The 19750-nt window shown below is 35.5% G+C and overlaps 2 protein-coding genes across 2 annotated transcripts; both read right to left on the reverse strand.

The window, feature by feature from the left end:
• Positions 1-3017: 3017 nt before the first annotated feature.
• On the reverse strand, positions 3018-8077 carry LOC132180712 (serine/threonine-protein kinase PBL34-like). Its single transcript, XM_059593619.1, has 6 exons — positions 7619-8077; positions 6603-6988; positions 6357-6492; positions 5277-5413; positions 5076-5199; positions 3018-4021 (listed from the first exon to the last, which is right to left on the reverse strand). The coding sequence occupies exons 1-6, from the start codon at positions 7806-7808 to the stop codon at positions 3528-3530; spliced, it is 1467 nt and encodes a 488-aa protein (XP_059449602.1). The 5' UTR covers positions 7809-8077; the 3' UTR covers positions 3018-3527.
• A 4403-nt stretch (positions 8078-12480) lies between these two features.
• On the reverse strand, positions 12481-18422 carry LOC132182868 (protein CLP1 homolog). Its single transcript, XM_059596225.1, has 10 exons — positions 17888-18422; positions 17255-17323; positions 17007-17105; positions 16369-16610; positions 16097-16235; positions 15915-15971; positions 14224-14358; positions 13344-13579; positions 12916-12960; positions 12481-12825 (listed from the first exon to the last, which is right to left on the reverse strand). Exons 1-10 carry the CDS (start codon positions 18107-18109, stop codon positions 12738-12740), a joined length of 1332 nt encoding a protein of 443 aa, XP_059452208.1. The 5' UTR covers positions 18110-18422; the 3' UTR covers positions 12481-12737.
• Between the last annotated feature and the right edge of the window lie 1328 nt (positions 18423-19750).

Raw genomic sequence — 19750 nt, forward strand, 5'->3', positions numbered from 1 at the left:
GGAAGAAATTGAAAAATAACATTTATTTTATTTTAATCATTTAATGGCATGTAATGCTTTATGAGTAGTCCTCAAGAGGTAATTCAATCGGTTGTAGACCACGCTTAATGAAGCAGAAGTCACTAATTTGAATTCCATTCTCCGTTCCCATATGTGAACATGTCAAAAACAAAAAAAAAAAAAAAAGGCTCTATGAGTAGGCTTTATGCTTAGCATAAAGTTACTATTTACCCAATTTATCATACTTATTTTATATTAGTTGACGTATAATATGTTTTAAGTGATTTTTTTTCTTTTTAAAGTAACTTAAAATATGTCATATTAGTCAATATAAATTAAATGTGATAAATAAATTTAAAAATAGATGTATTATAAATCATTTTGTCATCTTTGCCCTTGAAGTTGCGCTGGCCTTGCCGCCTTATCCATATGGGAAAGGTCATAAACTGTTATATAATAAATAATTTTTTATTTTATATTAATTTAACTTTTGAATAGAGAAAATAATGATTTATTAAATGTCCATCTTTTTCATGATCTTATCATGTCAACTTCCCATGCCCGATGATATCGTCCCCCCGGACAGTGTGAATGCAATCTTAAATTAAAAAATATTAATTTTGAGTTGCCATTAGAAAAGGAAATAACAATGTTTATTTGAAAGAATTTAGCTGGCATTCGACCAATCAATAATCAAATACAATCGATCAATTATAATGCCTACTCTTATTAGGGCTTGTTTGGTTACTAAGAATTTTGAACGTTTTTTAAATTAATTTCATGAAGTTACTTTTTAGTGAAAATTCAAATTTAAATGGCTCATTAGAAATTCTCATAAAGACAAGATATGTGATGATTGACACTTTCTATCTAAAATATGGGAGTTCAAATTGGTCCATTTCAATAGAATTTAGATGTTCATGGATTGTAAGTATCATTTTTTTTTTTTTTTTTTTTGCTCAAATGAACACCCAAACTTTCATGAATTCTTAAGAATTAAGAATTTTGTCCTCAAAAAGTAACTCAATCGGTTGGAACTACGCCTAATGAAGTAGAAGTTACTAGTTCGAGTCTCATTCTCTCCTCTTGTGTGGACATGTTTCATCCTGTATTCCTAAGTAAAAATACACCCATAATTGAATATTACTAGTATAGTTGAATTTAAAGGAGGGTATATATTGTCAGAATTTTTTTTTTTGTTGGAGGGAAAATCAATCAGATTTCATTAATAGTGGTCAAGAGCATAAAAACTCTTACAATTACAGAACATACAGTTCTACAAGATCATAGTCGAAGCTAAAAAATTACACGTCAAAAAATCGAAAACATAATAAATCTTACAATGAAAAACCAATCTATGACGTCAAACTTCCGCTATCCCAGCCTGATCTTCAGATTATAGAACAGATCTGCTAACGTAAACTCTTCTTAGGAGCACAAGAAACCATTTTCCAGGTATGAGCAAAATACTTACACCCAAACCATTCCCCTCTCGACCCAAAAGCCAGAAGCATTATTCACGTTCTCAGCCCGACGGCTAGAACCATAAAATAAAAACAACAACAATAACAACAACAAATAAAAACAAAAACCCCCCACAAGCAGCAGTGGAGAAGTACGACATCGTAGCCATTCATTCGGAAAACACGCTTTGGCTGAAGAAAACGATCAGATCGAAGATTGAAGATACTAGATCTAAAGCAGCCCACCAGAAACGGAGGCCGGTGGAGCCTACAGAGAAAACAACGACCATTGCTACCATGAAAAGGGAGGAGGGATCTAGATCTTCCCTCTTCCGAAAGTTCTTAGGCGCGGAGGACTTGACTCTTAGCTTTAGAGCATTACGTATATATTGTCATAATATTAATTAAATTATTAAATTCATTATTTTCCTATCAACATAGAATTTTGGGAACAATCGATGATTTAACATAAATTATCCTAAATTTTTAGCACTTAAGAGTTGTAAACGTTAATCATGTGTTTTGTTGCAAATGATAAGAATTGAGAAGTCATTGAAAATAGGGAGCCCATCACCAATCACCATGTGTAGCCGTGTAGGCCAGGCTGTGTGGCAAATGTCAAGCGAGCTTGTGAGTCACGCCCAAGCGCTTGCCAAGGTGTAAGCCATGACGACGACGTTTCCCCCCACTAGGAATGTGGATGTCCAGAAGAGTATAGTGATGTAATCATGTAAGGCTTAACCAACCCATTAATAGTTGGTCAGCGCCAAAATTATGATGATTGCGACATGAACAAAAAAACTTCCTCAAAATGGATGAATGAAGAAGGGAATGAAGAAGGGGGGGAGTAGGTTGGCTGAAGGTGCTCCATTATTGCTGTGACACACTCATAATTCTTCATAAATGAGTTTGCGCTGACATGGATGAATGACGCACTCCCAAGAGATTTCCAAGAAAGTGACCTCCCAACATCAATTATCACTGAGGTAAAAATGGCAAATTCCCTTACTTTCTCTTACTGCTTTGCTGGCATTGTAATCAAAGGGCATCAGCCATCTACTAGTGCTGTGATTGCAGTGGCAGTGTGCATTGCAAAAAAACTATTCTTTCAAATTTGGTAAAAGCAACACAAGGGAGCATTAAAGGACTGAGATATCCAACAATTTTAACCCATCTGTTTGAGCAGATCTCAAATAGCCCACCCACCTACTCGAGTTGCACATATTTGCTGTCCAAATTACTAATATCTTGAGCAACAAATTGCCAAGGATTCTTCTGTCGTTGAACACATTGTGCTTTGTTTGGTTGTTCAAGAAGTTGGAGAAAGTCAACACTGAAGCAGACAAATAGAGAAATACTTGGGTTTTTGGGTTTTTAAGCAGCCACCACTAAGCTCATAATACTCGAGCTCGTTAGGAAAGAACCAATACTCAGATCTGATGAGATTCAGGAAATTGTTATTTACCATGCTCCTTTACAAGCAAAGAAAGCATACAATTTAGCTGGTTCTGTTTTCATGGGATAATACTGGTATTGAATTTACGGTTGATAATGTACAAAGAAAAAGAAAAAGACCTTTTCAAATAATAGAAATCGAAGAATTTGATCTTACACTTGAGGCCTCCTCTTTCCTGGATAATACATCTTGAACCAGAAAACTTGCTGCATTGGGTCTAACGATAGCAAGCAAAACCAAATCATGGATTCGCCAGCCACAGGTCATGATAAATCTCTATACCATGAAAGGATTCAGGTTGAAATTATGAACTTAGATGATCCTAATTTACACCAAAGAGTGGTTTCAATTCGACCCATGGGGGGTCTCACACATTTCTCGACAAGTACCGTTACTACCGTATCGTTAGGCATTGATTTATCATGGTGCATGGCTCGTAGTTAATAGACCTAACACCAATGATTTCTGGTTCATGGCTCAAGATGCATTACCCCAACTCTATATCTTAGGATGAAGATGCCCCTAGGGAGTTTTCATCAAACATACATATTCAAAGATATATAACAAACCTACCAAAAAAAGCTCTATGATTCTCTCCCACTTGGTTTTTATGACTGGAGCGGATGAGGGTGCGGAGAAGCACGAGGACCATTTATAATTGGAATGTTCCTCATTGATTGTCCATTCCTCGTCATGGATGCTGCCCGCATTCCAGTTCCATTTGGAGCCTTTTGGTAGGACCTGCTACGGTCAGCTTGCATGGTCTGGAAGAAAGAGGAAGAGCTGGCCATATCCTTGAGGTTCAGCAGAGGCTTTAGGGCTTCAACAACCTCACTCATCTTAGGTCTGGCTTTTGGGTCCCGGCCAAGGCAACGGACAGCTAGCTGGGCAGCTTTCTCTGCACCTTTGATTGAGAAGTGACCTTCAAGACGAGGATCTATTAGCTGGTATAACCTCTTCTTGTCTCCAAGAAGTGGTCGTGCCCATCCGACAAGGCTTTGCTCCCCATTTGGCCTTTTTTTGTCCATGGACCTTCTGCCAGTCAGCAATTCAAGTAGGACTACTCCAAAACTGAAGACATCACTCTTTGATGACAGATGTCCTGAACCAAGAACATGTCAGATTTAAACATCATCAGGTCATATCTTTAACGAGAATCTACACAACTCTTTAAAACCACAAGTCCATAAAAAAGAAGCAACTTGGCCAGGTCTGAAAGTAGAAATGCAATAACTGTCAGATTTATATTACTTAAGGAACTCCGCCCCTTGCATCGCCAAAAAAAGGAAAAAAAAGAAAAAAGAAAAACAAAAGCAACTCAACCCTTAGAATGTTAAACTGCTTCGACTGGTATTCTTTTGGAAACTGCGTTGTTTCAAGGGTCAATCTCATCTTCAATATTAGCATATTAAAAGATAAATTGGTTCATATAGATACACCCTTCAACATATTCATAAATCAACAGATGTTTTGCCAACACCAATTCCTTTAAGTGTCGTGCAGTAAGGTGAACTATTTTCAAGAAGCGAGAGTAGCATGTGTTAGGTTAAATGAAGAAAAATACATATGGAACAGCAATTTAGCTTGCGTCACAAGCACTATGCCATCCCACCCCTCCTGCCGCCTCTTCCACTAGAAAGTTCTTGTGTTTATTGATGTGAACTACTAAAGTTCAGGGAAATATGGCAATTTTCAACCCACTCCATTGTTAACAACTCCTCTTTCCCACTTCTACGTTATATACAGTATAATCTCACATGCTCCAGCCTGTCATTAGGAGCCAAAACCCCTGAAAGTAAGCATCCACTGCTGCACAAGTCTAGAACACACAGCAACATATACTAAAGTTGTATATTAACTATTTGAAGGGTTTGCAGTCCTATATCTTATTCGTTTTATTCTTTGTTCTTTTTCCTGTTATTATTCAAGTCATCAGATTAACAGAAAACTGTCAATTGCCTAATACTAAAGTTGTATATTCAGTATTTGACTAAATGGCATTTACTAAAATCTTCTTCTTCTTTTTTTAATGGAAACAAGAAAACAAGAAATAACATAAAACAACATGAGAATAATGGCCAACACCAGCTAGTAATTGTATTAAAAGCAGCCGTCGTACCAACTATTATCATGCTGCTAATTGTAATCACACTCACCGGTCAAGACATACTCGGGGGCTGCATAGCCGTATGTTCCCATAACTCGTGTAGATACATGAGTTTTGTCTCCGTCAGGACCATCTTTGGCAAGTCCAAAATCCGAGAGCTTGGCATTGTAATCCTAAAATATATAGACAATTATTTTCAGAATGGAATATCAAGAGGGAGTACAACTCTTGCATAGTTTTAGTCACATACAGTATCTAATAAAATATTAGATGTTTTGAAATCGCGGTATATGATTGGTCTTTGAGCTTCTTCATGAAGAAAGGTAAGGCCCTTGGCAGCACCAAATGCAATTTTCAGTCTAATAGACCAAGGAAGAGGCAGGGATCCTGCAGTATCAACATGGTTGTTGACAGATAACATTAAACATCAGGGTTACAAATGAAAAGAGTCAAGAGCGCAATATCTACTGTCTCACATGAATGCAATGCGCCAGTTTGTACAATATCTAAATATCAGGAAGAAAAAAAATACAATAAGGACATATCTAGGGTGACTTGGCTTCTGAAAGAATATGAGACATCTGATGGAGCAACTCAACAAGACTTGGAATGCACTAGGTTACTCTGGCCACAACCATAGGCGTCCATGTTGACATATAAATGCTAAATAGCCATTTCATTGTACTCCTCAATAGTTTTTAATGCAATAATAAATATTTTGGGTAAAAAAAGAAATAAAACCTACATATATATGATTATTCCAAAAGATCTATCCTCTACCAAGATATACTTCTTTGATTAGGTTAATCACACTAACCTTCAACCTTGGTATTTTTTTTTCATTAGATCACACATCAACAATGTATTTAATTTTGCAATTGGAAGTTCTTAACTTGGTCTTTCTGGTGCAAACTTTATATGTATCATCAGCCAATAGATAATCACATACACAAAGTACTTGTAATGAAAAAATAAACCACATCACAAAGTGTTCCCTCCACATTTAAATGAAACTCCACTATGAGCCAGTTATCCACAAACTTCCAATTTAATTCCTACGTCTGATCTGATGTTCAAGTCAACTACTTCTAGATTTTGCCACTTTCACAATGGATTAAACCACATCACAAAGTGTTCCCTCCACATTGAAATGAAACTACACTATGAGCTAGTTATCCACAAACTTCCAATTTAATTCCTACGTCTGATCTGATGTTCAAGTCAACTACTTCTAGATTTTGCTACTTTCACAATGGATTACATTGAGATCAACTGAAAATGTCTAAGATACAGGAAGCTCAAGTAAGAAGATAAGGGATTTGTTGCATACTCCTGAAAAGGTGGTTCTCTAAGCTTCCCCGAGGCATAAACTCATAAACTAATAACCTTTGATCATCTTCAATACAAAATCCGACCAATTTAACCAAATTAGGATGTGTGAGGTCACCAAGCAAATCAATTTCAGCCTGGAATACAAATAGAAACGAAAGTTAATATTTTATTTAAAAAACATATATATATATATATATATATATATACACAACGCAGAGAGAGAGAAAGATAAGAGGGACTATACCAGCCACTCTTTGTGACCCTGGTGTCCATCATGGTTGAGAATCTTGACCGCAACCGTAAGTCCAGTACCAGGCTTCACAGGAGCAGTGCCGTTCTCATCGACCCAACCTTTAAAGACACAGCCAAACCCACCTTCACCAAGAATACTATCAGGTCTGAAGTTCCTCGTCGCTAACTTTAGCTCATTAAACATAAACTTCCGAAGTTGAGAAGCAACCTTCAGCTCCTCGCTGAGTTTCAATGTGGAAGAAGTACTTAATTTTGACGTTGATGTAGAACTGAATTTTGAAATGGATGAAGTACTTCCCGTATTACTAGTGGTTGTAGAGGACCCTACTGAAGCAATTGGTTGATCTCTGCTTTTCTCAAATGTAGAATTACTCTCTGCTGATTTAGACAAAAAATAAATGATCTGATACTGAAATTCATTGTCCCTAATTTTTAGGAACCCAAAATGTATGATACATGACATTATCCCACCATATTACTGAATTTATGCATATTATTCCTCATCAATTTGGAACTAGTAGATTAACTAATAGCAATCAAGCAGCCAAATCATACAAAGGTCAATATGCACCTAAGTAGCTGACAATGATAACATAATGTTGTTGCTTGACCAAACAAATATACATGTCAAAGGGGCAAATACAAAGGAAATCATAAAAATGAAAATTTTCCATAACTGGGCCTAATTGTTTCAAATACTATTGCTGATAATTATTAGTCAAATTTGCATAACTCTCATCACCTACAAATATGCAATATTACTGAACAAGTTGAAAAATGCATACTTTTTACGACCTTTGTTCATTTTCTTAATAATTGTTTAGATCCAAAAAGTTCTAAAGATGCAAAATCAGTATTCCCACAATATCGAAAAGAAATTATCGTACATCTTCACTTGATCTAGCAAACTGACCAAAACAAAAGAAAAAAAATCTGTTCAAACCTGAAATCAGTACTCCAAAAGAAATATTTTGCGCATATACCGAGACAAAGAAAGCAAGGGATTACCAGAATGGGCAGTAGGGCCACTGGCGGAGCTATCAACTTTTGATCTTGAAGACAAGAAGCTCCCAAAGAACCTGAACGTACTTCCCCAACAGCCAGCCTCGGTCTCTCCCCCACCTTTCTTATTCCTTCCCTTTGACTTTCCCACATCCAAAGCCACCTCCTCCTTAATTTCATTAGGCTCCAAAGCCATCTCTTCTCGAAACTCTTATCCTCAAACTCTCATACCCCAAAAAAACCAAACCACCTCACTTCAAATCATTCAACCCCATCAAACGCCTCATCAAACAACGAACACTCAAACAACAGCGAGACAAAGATCGGGAATAACTGAAGAACTCGCCCAGACCCAGTTGTAAAATGTAGTCAAAAGGGCCTCAGAGAAAGAGAGAGAAGAAGAAAAAGTGGGCATAGAGACTAGAAGAGAAGCGAGTGCTTGGGAGTTGAGATAGAGGGAGAGAGTTCCAACGACGGGCAGGTCGGGCAGTTTGAAACATGGAAAGATGGGTAGGTCGGGCAAGAGAGAGACAGCTAGCTAGAGATGTCCCTGTCTATATCTACAGTAGCCTTTGGCATATTCCCAAGTCATCAAATCAAAGGAGTACTTCAATCAATTGTTTTCTCACGTTAGCCTCTGCTCTTTACTCCATTGCTTTACACATTTCACAGATTTTATTACAAATAATTTTTTTTTTTTTTTTTTTTTTTGGAAGCTCCAATAAGCAGAAGACAAGACCAACATAAATGGGTTGCAGCATGAACCGTGCTGGTGTTGCTCTTGTTTAGGAAAAGGAGACGAAGATCCCAGAGAAAGTGTGCGAGGAGGTAAGTGATAAAAAATATATATATTTATTGGGTTTTCTGCAGGCCCCGTGATATGGATAAAATTGGATCTGGAAAACTAAATAATGACAACTACAGCAGTTTGAGAGATAGGTTAAAAAAGTATTGTTTTAAGGACGTTTTTCAGAAATGCATCAGCTTTTGGAAAAACTCTAAGCTTAAGTATGAACTTAATCTCGTTGACATTTCCTTAAGTACCCAAAAATGATTTTATTAGACATGGTCTTTGAACTATACATGTATCCGAAATTATTATTACTATTATTATTTTTTAATTTGGTTTTAGGGATAGACTTTGATAGTCTAATCCAGATTCTAAATTATGTGTTATTTCAAAACGTGCAATTTTAAAATATAGTTATTAAAAACGTAGTAAAGAGTTTGCTAAAATCGGGTCTTGCCCTTTAAAATGATCTTCTTGCCTATGCTTGGAGGGGGAGGGGGAGGGGGAGGGAGCGAGTGGGGTTCATGTTCACAAACCATAAGACAGTTTAGTTTTACCTCAATTTTTACTTGGATAATAACTTTTATAAGCTCTAGGCATGACACATCAACATAAAACAACAAAAATAAATGTTACGAAAAGACCTGAACAGGCTGAACACACGTACTAATAGATTAATTAGGCTATTACCTGAATTTACTCAGCATAAAAAAAGGGATAAACTCTAAACTTATATGAAAATGAATGATATTTAATATCAATTTTCAAGTTTATGTTTGTCCATTTTCACTTTGGCATCATCCTTGATTCACATCTCGTACAAATCCTTACAATTGAAATTAGATTAATGACTTTGACATGACATGAATGTTTATAAAATTCAAAAGAAAAGGTTTTATACAGCACTCGTGGCTAATCTCCAACTTGATACCTTGTTAAATATTAATTAAATTAAATATATTTTTTTAACGGTTTCAATTTTTAGAATAATTGGTAATTTGTTTGAAGTTTAAACTTTGCATTGATAATTTATCTTTTATTTTAATAAATTAATTGAATCTCACTTATTGAAAGAAAAATATTAAAAAATTAATTAAGAAATTAAAAATTCATCTTCTCGTGTCATATCAAACTATTAGGATAATTGTTAATTTAATAATACTAAACCAAAATGATCACTCCTAATAATGGCATGAGCAATGGAGGACATTATGCCAAAGCAGTTCCTAAATAAAATTGCCACTTGGATTTTGGCTACGTAATGAAGTGATAGTTAGTCTTAATATCAGATGAAACAACAACAACAACGTGGGCTTATTGTCTAGCTGTCAAGGGCTTTCTTAATTCTTGCTGGTGGCGTTTAATTTGTTTTTGTTTTTTTATTTTTATTTTTTATGTCTTTGATCTTTCTGAGTTTCTGTCATTTCACGGCTGCTCCTTTTGCGGCTTACTAACGTTTAAGTCTTAACAGATAACGGCCTCACCAGATGTGCTCCATCCAATCACCATGTATATATATATATAGTCTGATATGAATCCATGTACATTGCATTTGCATAATTGCATGTTAAAGGTGCAATAATTTAGGATATGACGTTGAAATTTGAAACAAAGAAATAATAATAATTATCAAGACTTCAGCCTGCAATTTCTCTTTCATATAAATATATATATATATTAACCGTTAATGATAATAAGCAAGTCAAACAAAAATGACATAAGCATATGCCCGATATAAATGATGTTAAGAGTATTATAATTTTTATTATAAATTCTTATAAATTAAGATGATAGTTTATTTATATAATTATCACGTCAATTTTTTAAAAAATGATAATAAAAATGAAAGTATTTATACTGTTTCAAATATTTTTTCGGTTCCATACATTTTACTGACCAGTCAACGTTTGGAAATTCTTATATGTTTATGGAGCAATGTACGTCTGGAATGATTTTACCCTTTCAAGTTCTCCAACATGCAGACATATTAAAGATGAATGAATGTCATGCCGCCGTTTTCAGTGGAATGTATTTAATGTTCTTTGTAAAGATGTCAAATTCCACTGCAATTTGTGCATTTGATGTTCCATGTATTGAAGAGTCCTGTTATTCCGCTGCCAAAATGTCTGCCATTTTTTTTTTTTTTTTTTTTTTAATTTTATTATTTTTAAAACACGTTTATATGAGAAGAAAGATTTTTGTTGTGTTTTTTTTGGGTCATTGGTGTTTATGTTTATGTTTTTGCATTCTATATGTTTGATGAAATTTCCATGAGAAATAACAAGTTTTTTTGGGTTGTATTTTGAGATATTTGAGTGATATTAACTAAATTTTCATGAGCTAATATTTGGGTTGGAATGCCTCAAAACTTATTTTTGGATTCAAAACTAAAACCTAGGGATAGAAGGTTAATCCTTTAGGAATGATATCACCTTAAAGGGGTTTAGTCATCCTAAATTTAGTATTAATGCCTCAAAATGCTATCTCAGTTTTATATACTTTTGATGATACTAATTTATGATCAGTGATTCATGGAGGCCAATAAATTTGATATATAATTTGATCAATTTCTAATAAGTGATTCTTGGTTTTAAATTTGGCAAGTGATTCCTCATGTAACCTCTTTCCTCTTCAATTTAAAAAAAAAAAAAAATAAATAAAAAAAAAAAATTGGCAGACCCAAAAATCTCTACTCTCTATTGGATCATACCAAACATTTCTGACAAGGATTGCTATTGTCGGCAAAAATATATATAGATGCTTTTTTTTTTTTTTTTTTTAGATGCATTTTAGTCATGTGAATTGCGGATTGAAATTTTGTAGAGTGATGTTAAGCATGTTAAAATTTTTATAATAGTCTAATACGAACCATAAATATAGTAGAGTTCTCAATTCCCATATTGGCTTTTAAAAGTGCACATACTTTTTTTTAAAAAAAATAAAACATAAAACATAAAACATAAAATCATAAAATTAGTCATGCGATTGCATTAATTTGCAATTAGTTCCATATCGTATAAAAATTGGCTAACAACTCTTTATGGTAAGAAAAATAAATAAATAGGTATTTACACCCAACTGTTGTTCAAATTTTGTATAAAAATTGTCAATGCCACATCAACACTAATCATATACGTTCTACCACAATAAAACTACAACCATCTATTACAATTGAAGGTGGTTCAGTAACCCCCTATTTGCCCAAAGGGGATGGCTCGAGCACTTTAATTTTATTTTTATATTTAATATTGTTGTATTTGTATTTTTTATTTTATTGTGGGTGGTAACACATGTCATGATAATTGGATATGGCATGACACATTACCGGATACCTACAAGATTTTGGATGAACGTTTAGAGTAGGAGCCCATCTACTTTTTTTGCTTGCAACAGGGAGTTCTTAGCCAACTTTTAAATGCCAGTGAGCTAATTGCAAATTAGTTCAACTACACCAACTAATTTTGCATTTATCCCTACTTTTTTTAAGAACCTAATTGTCTAGTTCTAGAGTACCCTAGTTGATCACATATAGAGCAGAGCCGGGAGTGTTACCAATTTTTATTATCTATTACTAACTGAAAAGTTACTATTTGGTTCAACGCTGTTATTAACTAAAAACTATAATTAATTAATTATTGTTCGAGTCAATGCCATCTTATATATATAAAAGCCTAAATAAATGCACCTTGACGTTCATATAATACATAAGTTCATACATATACTAACCGTAGGATACTGGCAGCAAGTTTCTTGCCACAACCCTTCAATGAGAAACACTTGAGTGAAGTTTTCAACGGACCAGCAACACTTTTTTTCACATTTCCAGATAGTCCCAATATCCTGACTTACTCAAATAAGTCAAACCCTATTTCAACTCTACATTTGTTGGCATGTAGTCGTCCCAATTTTGTGAAAAGAATAATTCTGGATCAAACTATTCCACAACCAGCCTTTCTCACTGTTCTCAAGGCCTTTCTTGTTGGCCCTATACATTTCCAGAGAATTAGTTTAAACTCAAGAAGTGAAACAGGCTATATGCCACATGCCTGCCGTGAGATTGAACCCTGCTAGAGAAAAATGGAAATTAAAACACTAGTAACATTACTTTTTGATAATGATATCACTACACTAGAACAAGCTCTCAGGACACAACCTAATATATTAAGTTAAAAGGTATTTGGACCCTTGTTTCCCTTATCAATGATCAATAAAGCAAAGGTAGCATACAATCACCACTTGGCCACACCTTACAACAAAATGTTGGCTTTTGAGTCACAAAAATAGATTGATAAACTGGTCAAGTTTCTTTCTTTCTTTTTTTCCTGTGCAAATCTGTCAGGTTTCGAGCCATGTCAAGGTTCCTACTATTAAATATTTGCTCGGGAGCTCTCCTGCAGCTGGTGCAAGGTATGTAATTTTCTTCCTGTAATGTATATGAAGAGTTAGGACCATATCAAAGTATCATTTCCACAAAAAAGCTTCTAAATCAGTAATGAAAACTCAAAAGTCAAACCTTTGAATGTCAATGTCTGTGATATAAATAAAGCCAGCAACATTACTGCATAAAAAATTGGAGTCAGCAGAGAGAGAGAAAGATATTATCTTGAATTATAAGATGATTATGGCCCAGATCAGACGCATTACCGCACATTTGGGCAGGTTCATTCATATGGGATTTCAAATATAAACCAATATCCCAAACAGATAGCAAGTAATATTTTCTTAAATTCATTATCAATAGGGAGAATCATTGGAATGGTAGGTCCTAGGGCTAGCACACTGCTACGCATGTATAATGTTTGGGGCATCACCAGGTTGAATTCCGAAATCATCATGTAACAGCCATATTAAATCTCACTGATGCTTCTTTTCATTATATCCCAATAAAGTGGGCTCCTCAGAATTTTTTCAGGTATTTGACAATCCACAGAACAAAATTACCTTGAAATTATTTCATCAGGCTCCTTGGCAAATGAGATAGCAAGAACAACATGGAGCAAATCCCGGTTGATACTAACAGGAACTAATCTGGTTGGATCTGCAGCAGGCTCTGCCCCAATTGGCAATGCTGAGCGTGGGGCTTGCGGTCCGCCCCCAATTCGATAGACAAACAAATCACTAAAATTTGCAATATTAGAATGCGGGGACAGATCATTCGCAAGGCCATAAAAATATTCCTGGTAGTAAAACAAACTAGCCTTGTCATTAAGAGGAAACATTAATACGAAAGATTAAAAGGCAACATATTATTGTAACTAGGCACTGCTCACGTGCCTTAAATGATAAGATGCTTTTTCTAGAATAAAAAGACAGAAAATGAATAACTTCACTAAATGGAGGAGAAATGGATGCCAACGACCAAGTTTAATTTGAACATAAAATAAGAATGTATCAACATTAAAATCTAGTATTAATCAACAAAAATGCTGCCATAGGTGACAATTATAGTTTTTATAAGATTAGACTAGAAGTCATTTAGCCCCACAAGGTTTGTGAGGTGGCAATAACCTGGGAACTTGCTGTCCCAACCACAATAGAGCAGGTCTGTGATTCGTTCCAATAAGGGGTTAGGTACATGAACCAGGCCTGATAAAGCAATAAAATAAGTCACCCTTTATCTTCAACATATTTTTGGATATGCTGTAGGTTACATAACCCAGTAACCATCCATCAGAGTAAGTTTATGACATAAAACATCTTTTCAATTCAGTTCCACTAAGTTCTAGTTATTACATACAGACCTTTAATCACCATAAAAGGGTAAGAAGATATAAATTAGAAGTCATTTTAATACTAAGCAACCCTAAAAGTTGTGGCTTACCCTTATCCTATAACTCCTGGCCTTCTGACGAACTTTGGCATTCCTGGATACAACACCACCTGACTTTTGAAGTTTTACAACATCTACATTAGGCTTGTTCTTCAGGACATCTCTGAGCATGCTCCAAAGTTTTTCCTGCATGGATATCAAAAGAAATGGCTTAGTGCACCATAAACAAAAGAAACTCCATTTTCTTATTTTAAGAAATGATTCGGGATCAAAGATAAGAACTCAGGGCTCACCAGCATAAGAGTTCAGAAAGAGAAAAAAAAAAATAGTAAATTTCATACACAAGGACTCCAGAAATCAATCCATGTGTCAAACTGAGTGATGCTTGCCTAGAAAAAGATTCCACGGTTGAGAAGTATTGGCATAAAGTGCATATCATCCAACAATCACATGGGAATGGTTTGCGAACTATGATCTATGCTCAGTGACATTGACCTACTTAGGGCATGTTTGGTATGCAAAATAAACCCATAGAATGGAATAGTTAATTCCTATGAAATAGCAATTTTTTTATTTGGTTGCACATTATGCCCAGGAATAGCCATTCCCATGGGAATTATTATTTCTTAAATTGAAAAATAATTAGTCCTCTAAAAAATGAGAGGAATAGCCATTCCTTAGGAACAAAATGGGTTTTCCAAAAAAAACTCATCATTGTTTTTTTCTGCAACCTAAATTTTTTTTATTGAAAAAAAAAACAAAAATTGAAACATATAAATTATATGGGTGGCTGACCACCCTAAAAGAACGAGGATGATTGCACCACCCCTGATGCCATCAATGATAAGTGGTGTCCAAGACCACCCCTGATGCTCATCGGGGGTGGCCGTGAACACCCCTGGTGCACGGCCAATGGGCCACCCTCCAAGCATCGTCGGGGGTGGTCATGACCACCCCAAGTGTTTTGCCTAAATGCTTCAATTTTTTTGGGGTTTTTTTGCTTTTTTTTTTTTATTATTATTATTTTAAAATAAATTTTGGGTATTTTAAGAATTGAAATTGAATTCCGTGAGAGAATCATGTGTTATCATCACCAAACTAAAGAATAAGAATGGTCATTTTATTCCAACTCCTAGTATTCCTAGGAATAGCCATTCATATTCCTATAGGAATGACTGTTCCATGTACCAAACGTGCCCTTCGTGTTTAAAAATTTGTCTTACATTATGTCAAGATCAAGATATAGACAAAATTTGCAGGAACTTGCCGTATATTTGTCAGTAATTTGAGCATTACCCTGCGTGCGTATGTATAACAGGATTTTTCAATATCATAAAAATATTCCAAATTCAGCACAAAATCCAGAGACTTTGAAACGGAACTGAAAGTGGGTGGAAAATCATCCAAACTATCATTTTACAGAAGCACATTTGAAGATAGGGTGGGTCACATTTACTAAATTAAAAAGAAAAAAAAGAAAAAAAAAAAAAGAAGTTCACGGTTTATGGATTAGTTTTGTTGTCCAGATATTTTATTGGACTTGTGAAACAAAGCACATTTGCATCATGTCCCAATATCTGAGACAGCGAGTCATCAACTATCACACCCAATCAAAAATTTGCTAGTTCACACAGAGACAAAGTACAGAAAATAAAGGGAATATGTGTTTTTATTAGGAAGATGTTAGCAAGATGGCACTTGGACATTTAAAGCAAACAAAAACTCAAAAAATAGACATCTACCTGACCCAAGACCAAGACAACATTGGCATTGAACGTATCAATTGCATGTAGAAGCAACTGCAACAAAATACAAAACATGGGAGTAATTAAACAATAGTTCCAATATTAGTATATTGACACAAGCATTCGAAAATTGAAGTGGGATATAGTCATTACTACAAGATGCTTTAAAACTCAATTACCTCATACCCTACTCCTTCTATCCATCCCATTGTATTGATCACCATGCCTGCAGCTCGAGATTCAGAATTTCCAGTGAACTGTCTCTCCAGCATTCTAGCAAGCTCCTTCACAAGCACCTTATACAAATCTACATTGTTACTGCAAAGAAACAACATTTTTATAAATCTCATAAGATTGTTGATGTTTCTTATTATGTGGAAATCAATTGATGAATGAATCAATAGGTCAATACATAGCCATGAAATTGACAGAGAATGAAAAAATTAATTACCTAGGAGTTGTGTGCCCAAAGAAGTACACGAGGGGCATATCAAGAGGAATTCCTTCCACTGGATCAATGGGCATTTCAATTGGGGTGGCTGCAATGCATCCAGGAATTGTAATAGATCCTTGACCAATGTCCAAGTCCACAAAAGTAGGTTTCCAACCCTGTTTGGCTGCCCAACTAAGAAGCATCCTTGATAGGGTACTCTTGCCAGAATCTGTAGGTCCCACAACAATCACCCTAGGTCCCTGACCACTCAAAAGTAGTATATTGACATACTAATAGATCCCATGTCTGAAAGTAAGTTAGGAAAGTTAACGTTGATGAGGTAGTTGATTGAAATTTATTAGAAAAGGAGAAACAATTCTCACCAAGTATAACTAGTTATCTTTTTTTTGTGTCCTTTTTTTTTTTTTTTCTGGTTCTTCATTCTTGTTGTCTTTTTTATCTGTGTCTCCTTAAATTACATTGGATAAACAAAGAACATTCTGGAAATTCCTTATATTTACTATGACAATAAAGTATACGTAGTATGAACATAATTTCATAAAGTATGCAGGAATGACAATGAAAGCCATTCAACATCTCTCATAACGTGTTCTACGCTGTTGAAAGCTAGATCCACATGAGGTGTGTGAAAATACCTGAGAAGAATCAGAGTCATTAGATGATGATGCTTTTTTTGAACGATTTCTTCGTCCTTCCAGTATGGCATGAACATTTACATAACCAACCATGGGTGTCTAAAAATCAAGGATAGCAACACTATCATCAGTCGTCAATTTTTTTTTTTACACGGAACTTAGTTTTATTTGCCAGGGCAATAGCATAAACCAAATTACAAACACAAAACAAGGAATAAACTAAAAACAAGCAGAGCAAAAGCACAAACCTCGTCAGCGGTATAATCAAGTTCTGTGGTGCCATCCATTTCAATTGTGGCCCCATACCAAGTAAAAACCTGACACATGAAAATTGAGTTTCCCTCAACAAAAAGCAAATTAATACATAGATAAAGGATTCATTCACTTTATCAAGGTCCTTCTGTGGAAACTAACAACTCTATAACCTAGCTCCACCAAGCATTCCATTATATTCAAGGGAACCGTGTTCACTATAATTGACATGACGGCCCTTCTAGCCATCCAGTACCACTTACTTTGAAAGGGAAAATTTTCAACGTGGGGAAGGACTAATCCCGTCACAACTAGCAGAAATGTTTTCAAAAGCCGAGAACTAGCAGAATATACGAGATCATAAAGCACGATTAGCATCAAAAGAAGCATACATTAGAAAGCAGTTTCGAACAATCATTGAACCCTATCAAATGCATTATCAAAGTCAATTTAAAAGCCTAAGCATACATACAGTGATACACATTACAGACACCATTTACGAACCTAATTTTAACATTCTAAGCATTCTTCGCGTACTAACACCGATAACAAAACCCCAAATTATCAGCTATTGGCAAACACCGCCGGTTCTCAAGAGTGAAAATGATGTGAAATTAATTGAAGCTTACGGCGAATTTGAGCCTGGGAGGAAAGTTGAGCCAGATTTCAGGGGGGAGCTCGGCACCGAAGATCTCGGCCGTGCCGCTGAGGAGGCGGAGCCGGAGAGGCGTATCGTTAGGGACCTCCACCCTCAGCTCGCTCTCTTTGTCCAATTTCACCTGCCTGACCATCGACACCGATGCCGAGCCGCCAGCCGATGGCGCACCCATGGCTGCGCCACTATAAGCCATATCTTCTTCTGCTGCTGCTACTGTGTTCTCAGCTTATTTTTTTGAATCATAAGCGCCAAAATCAGTGGAGGTTTATCTGGCTTTACGTAGAGGCTTGAGGAAGTGGAAGGCGAAGAATGAAGTACTCGAGTGTGAATTGCCCGGGTTTTATTTACCGACTTGGATTGGTACTGGAATCGCGATATGGCTTCGCGGTTATGAGGGTTTAGGGTTTATTGTTCTCTCCAAACGGTAGTAAAAACGTCTTTCAAAATTCCAAATACGATTTCTACGATTGTAGCGTCGATTTGTCTTTCCTAGGTGGAACAGAAATGAAAAGTATCTATTCATTGTATGTTGGTGCATTTAACTTCTGTTAATGAATTAATATTATAAAAAATATATATATAAAAAAAAAAGTGATAATATAGATTTTCTATACACAGTTAGTTCGTGAAGTATTAAAGAGCTAAATAAATAAATTCAAAAAAAATTTCAACATGACGTGACAAAGGTTTTTAAATTAAAAAAAATGCAATTCTCTATTTCTTGCCCTCTTCTTTGCCTGACTGCCACTCACGGTTTGTCACTTTAATTTAAAATTTTTTTTGAGTTTATTTGTTTAGGTCTCTAGTACTTCTCGGGTTAGATCTATTAACTGTAGATCATGACAATAAATAGATTGAATAAAATTCTCTTCCTTTCAAATAAAATTAAGAATATATATTTCATCATTCGGATATAAAGTTTGTGTATATGAAATTAATATTAACACACTTTTAAAAAAACTAAAATAAAGTAAAATCGTGTAAATCCTTACCTTGAAATAGGTAATTTTGTTTGAAATGAAAATGATCCTTAATCAAAATAGATACTATTTATTTCTTTAAAAATTCCCAACAAGCCTATCGGATGATGCCTCTTTACATCGTTGTTACTAAAAACTTTCTTGAGCCACTTGCTTTGATACATAGAACTTTGTTAATTTACTGTGTTAAAAGTTACTTTTTTGCCGCGTCTTGGTGCTGCGAAATTTCACTTATCGCGCCACGCAGAAAGTTCCGAGTCCCATCTCGGAAGTATGATAAAGTCCAGAGTCCACACCGATCCACCTACTAACCTGCTTTCTTCCGGAAGCTTTCATTGTAACTTCCATGAATAAAGCACTCAACCGCTAGTCTTTCTTCGAGGAAGTGGCCCTTCATGATCTATGTTCTCTATATATATTACAACAATGTCCGCAAGCAACCAGCACCAGTTTCTAGCTTCTCTGCTCCTCACGCCATTACTAAAAGCTCAGTCTTTCTTAGCTAGCAAGTAGCAACAATGTCGACAGGCCGTCATAGGCAACAAACTATACTTCCCATTTCTCGCAACGAGTCCAACACTGATAACAAATATGACGCCCTCACTCTCCTCCCCAGCTTAGCCTATTTTAACCTTACAATTTCCAGTGTGAGCGCAATCTACCGCGGATATATCCACAACGACATCCCCATGATAGCTTTCATCGTGTTTGTTTACTTCGCCTATTTCTGGCTCGATCACTGTTTCACGGCCATTAACAAGCTGCCTCAAACTCCAAGTGATCATTATACCTCGTCCAAGAAAAGGAGATTGCAATTCACCATTTGGGTCTTGTCAACCGCCATCATGTTCGGA

This window comes from Corylus avellana, chromosome ca5 (genome assembly GCF_901000735.1).
Source record: "Corylus avellana chromosome ca5, CavTom2PMs-1.0".
NCBI lineage: Eukaryota > Viridiplantae > Streptophyta > Magnoliopsida > Fagales > Betulaceae > Corylus > Corylus avellana.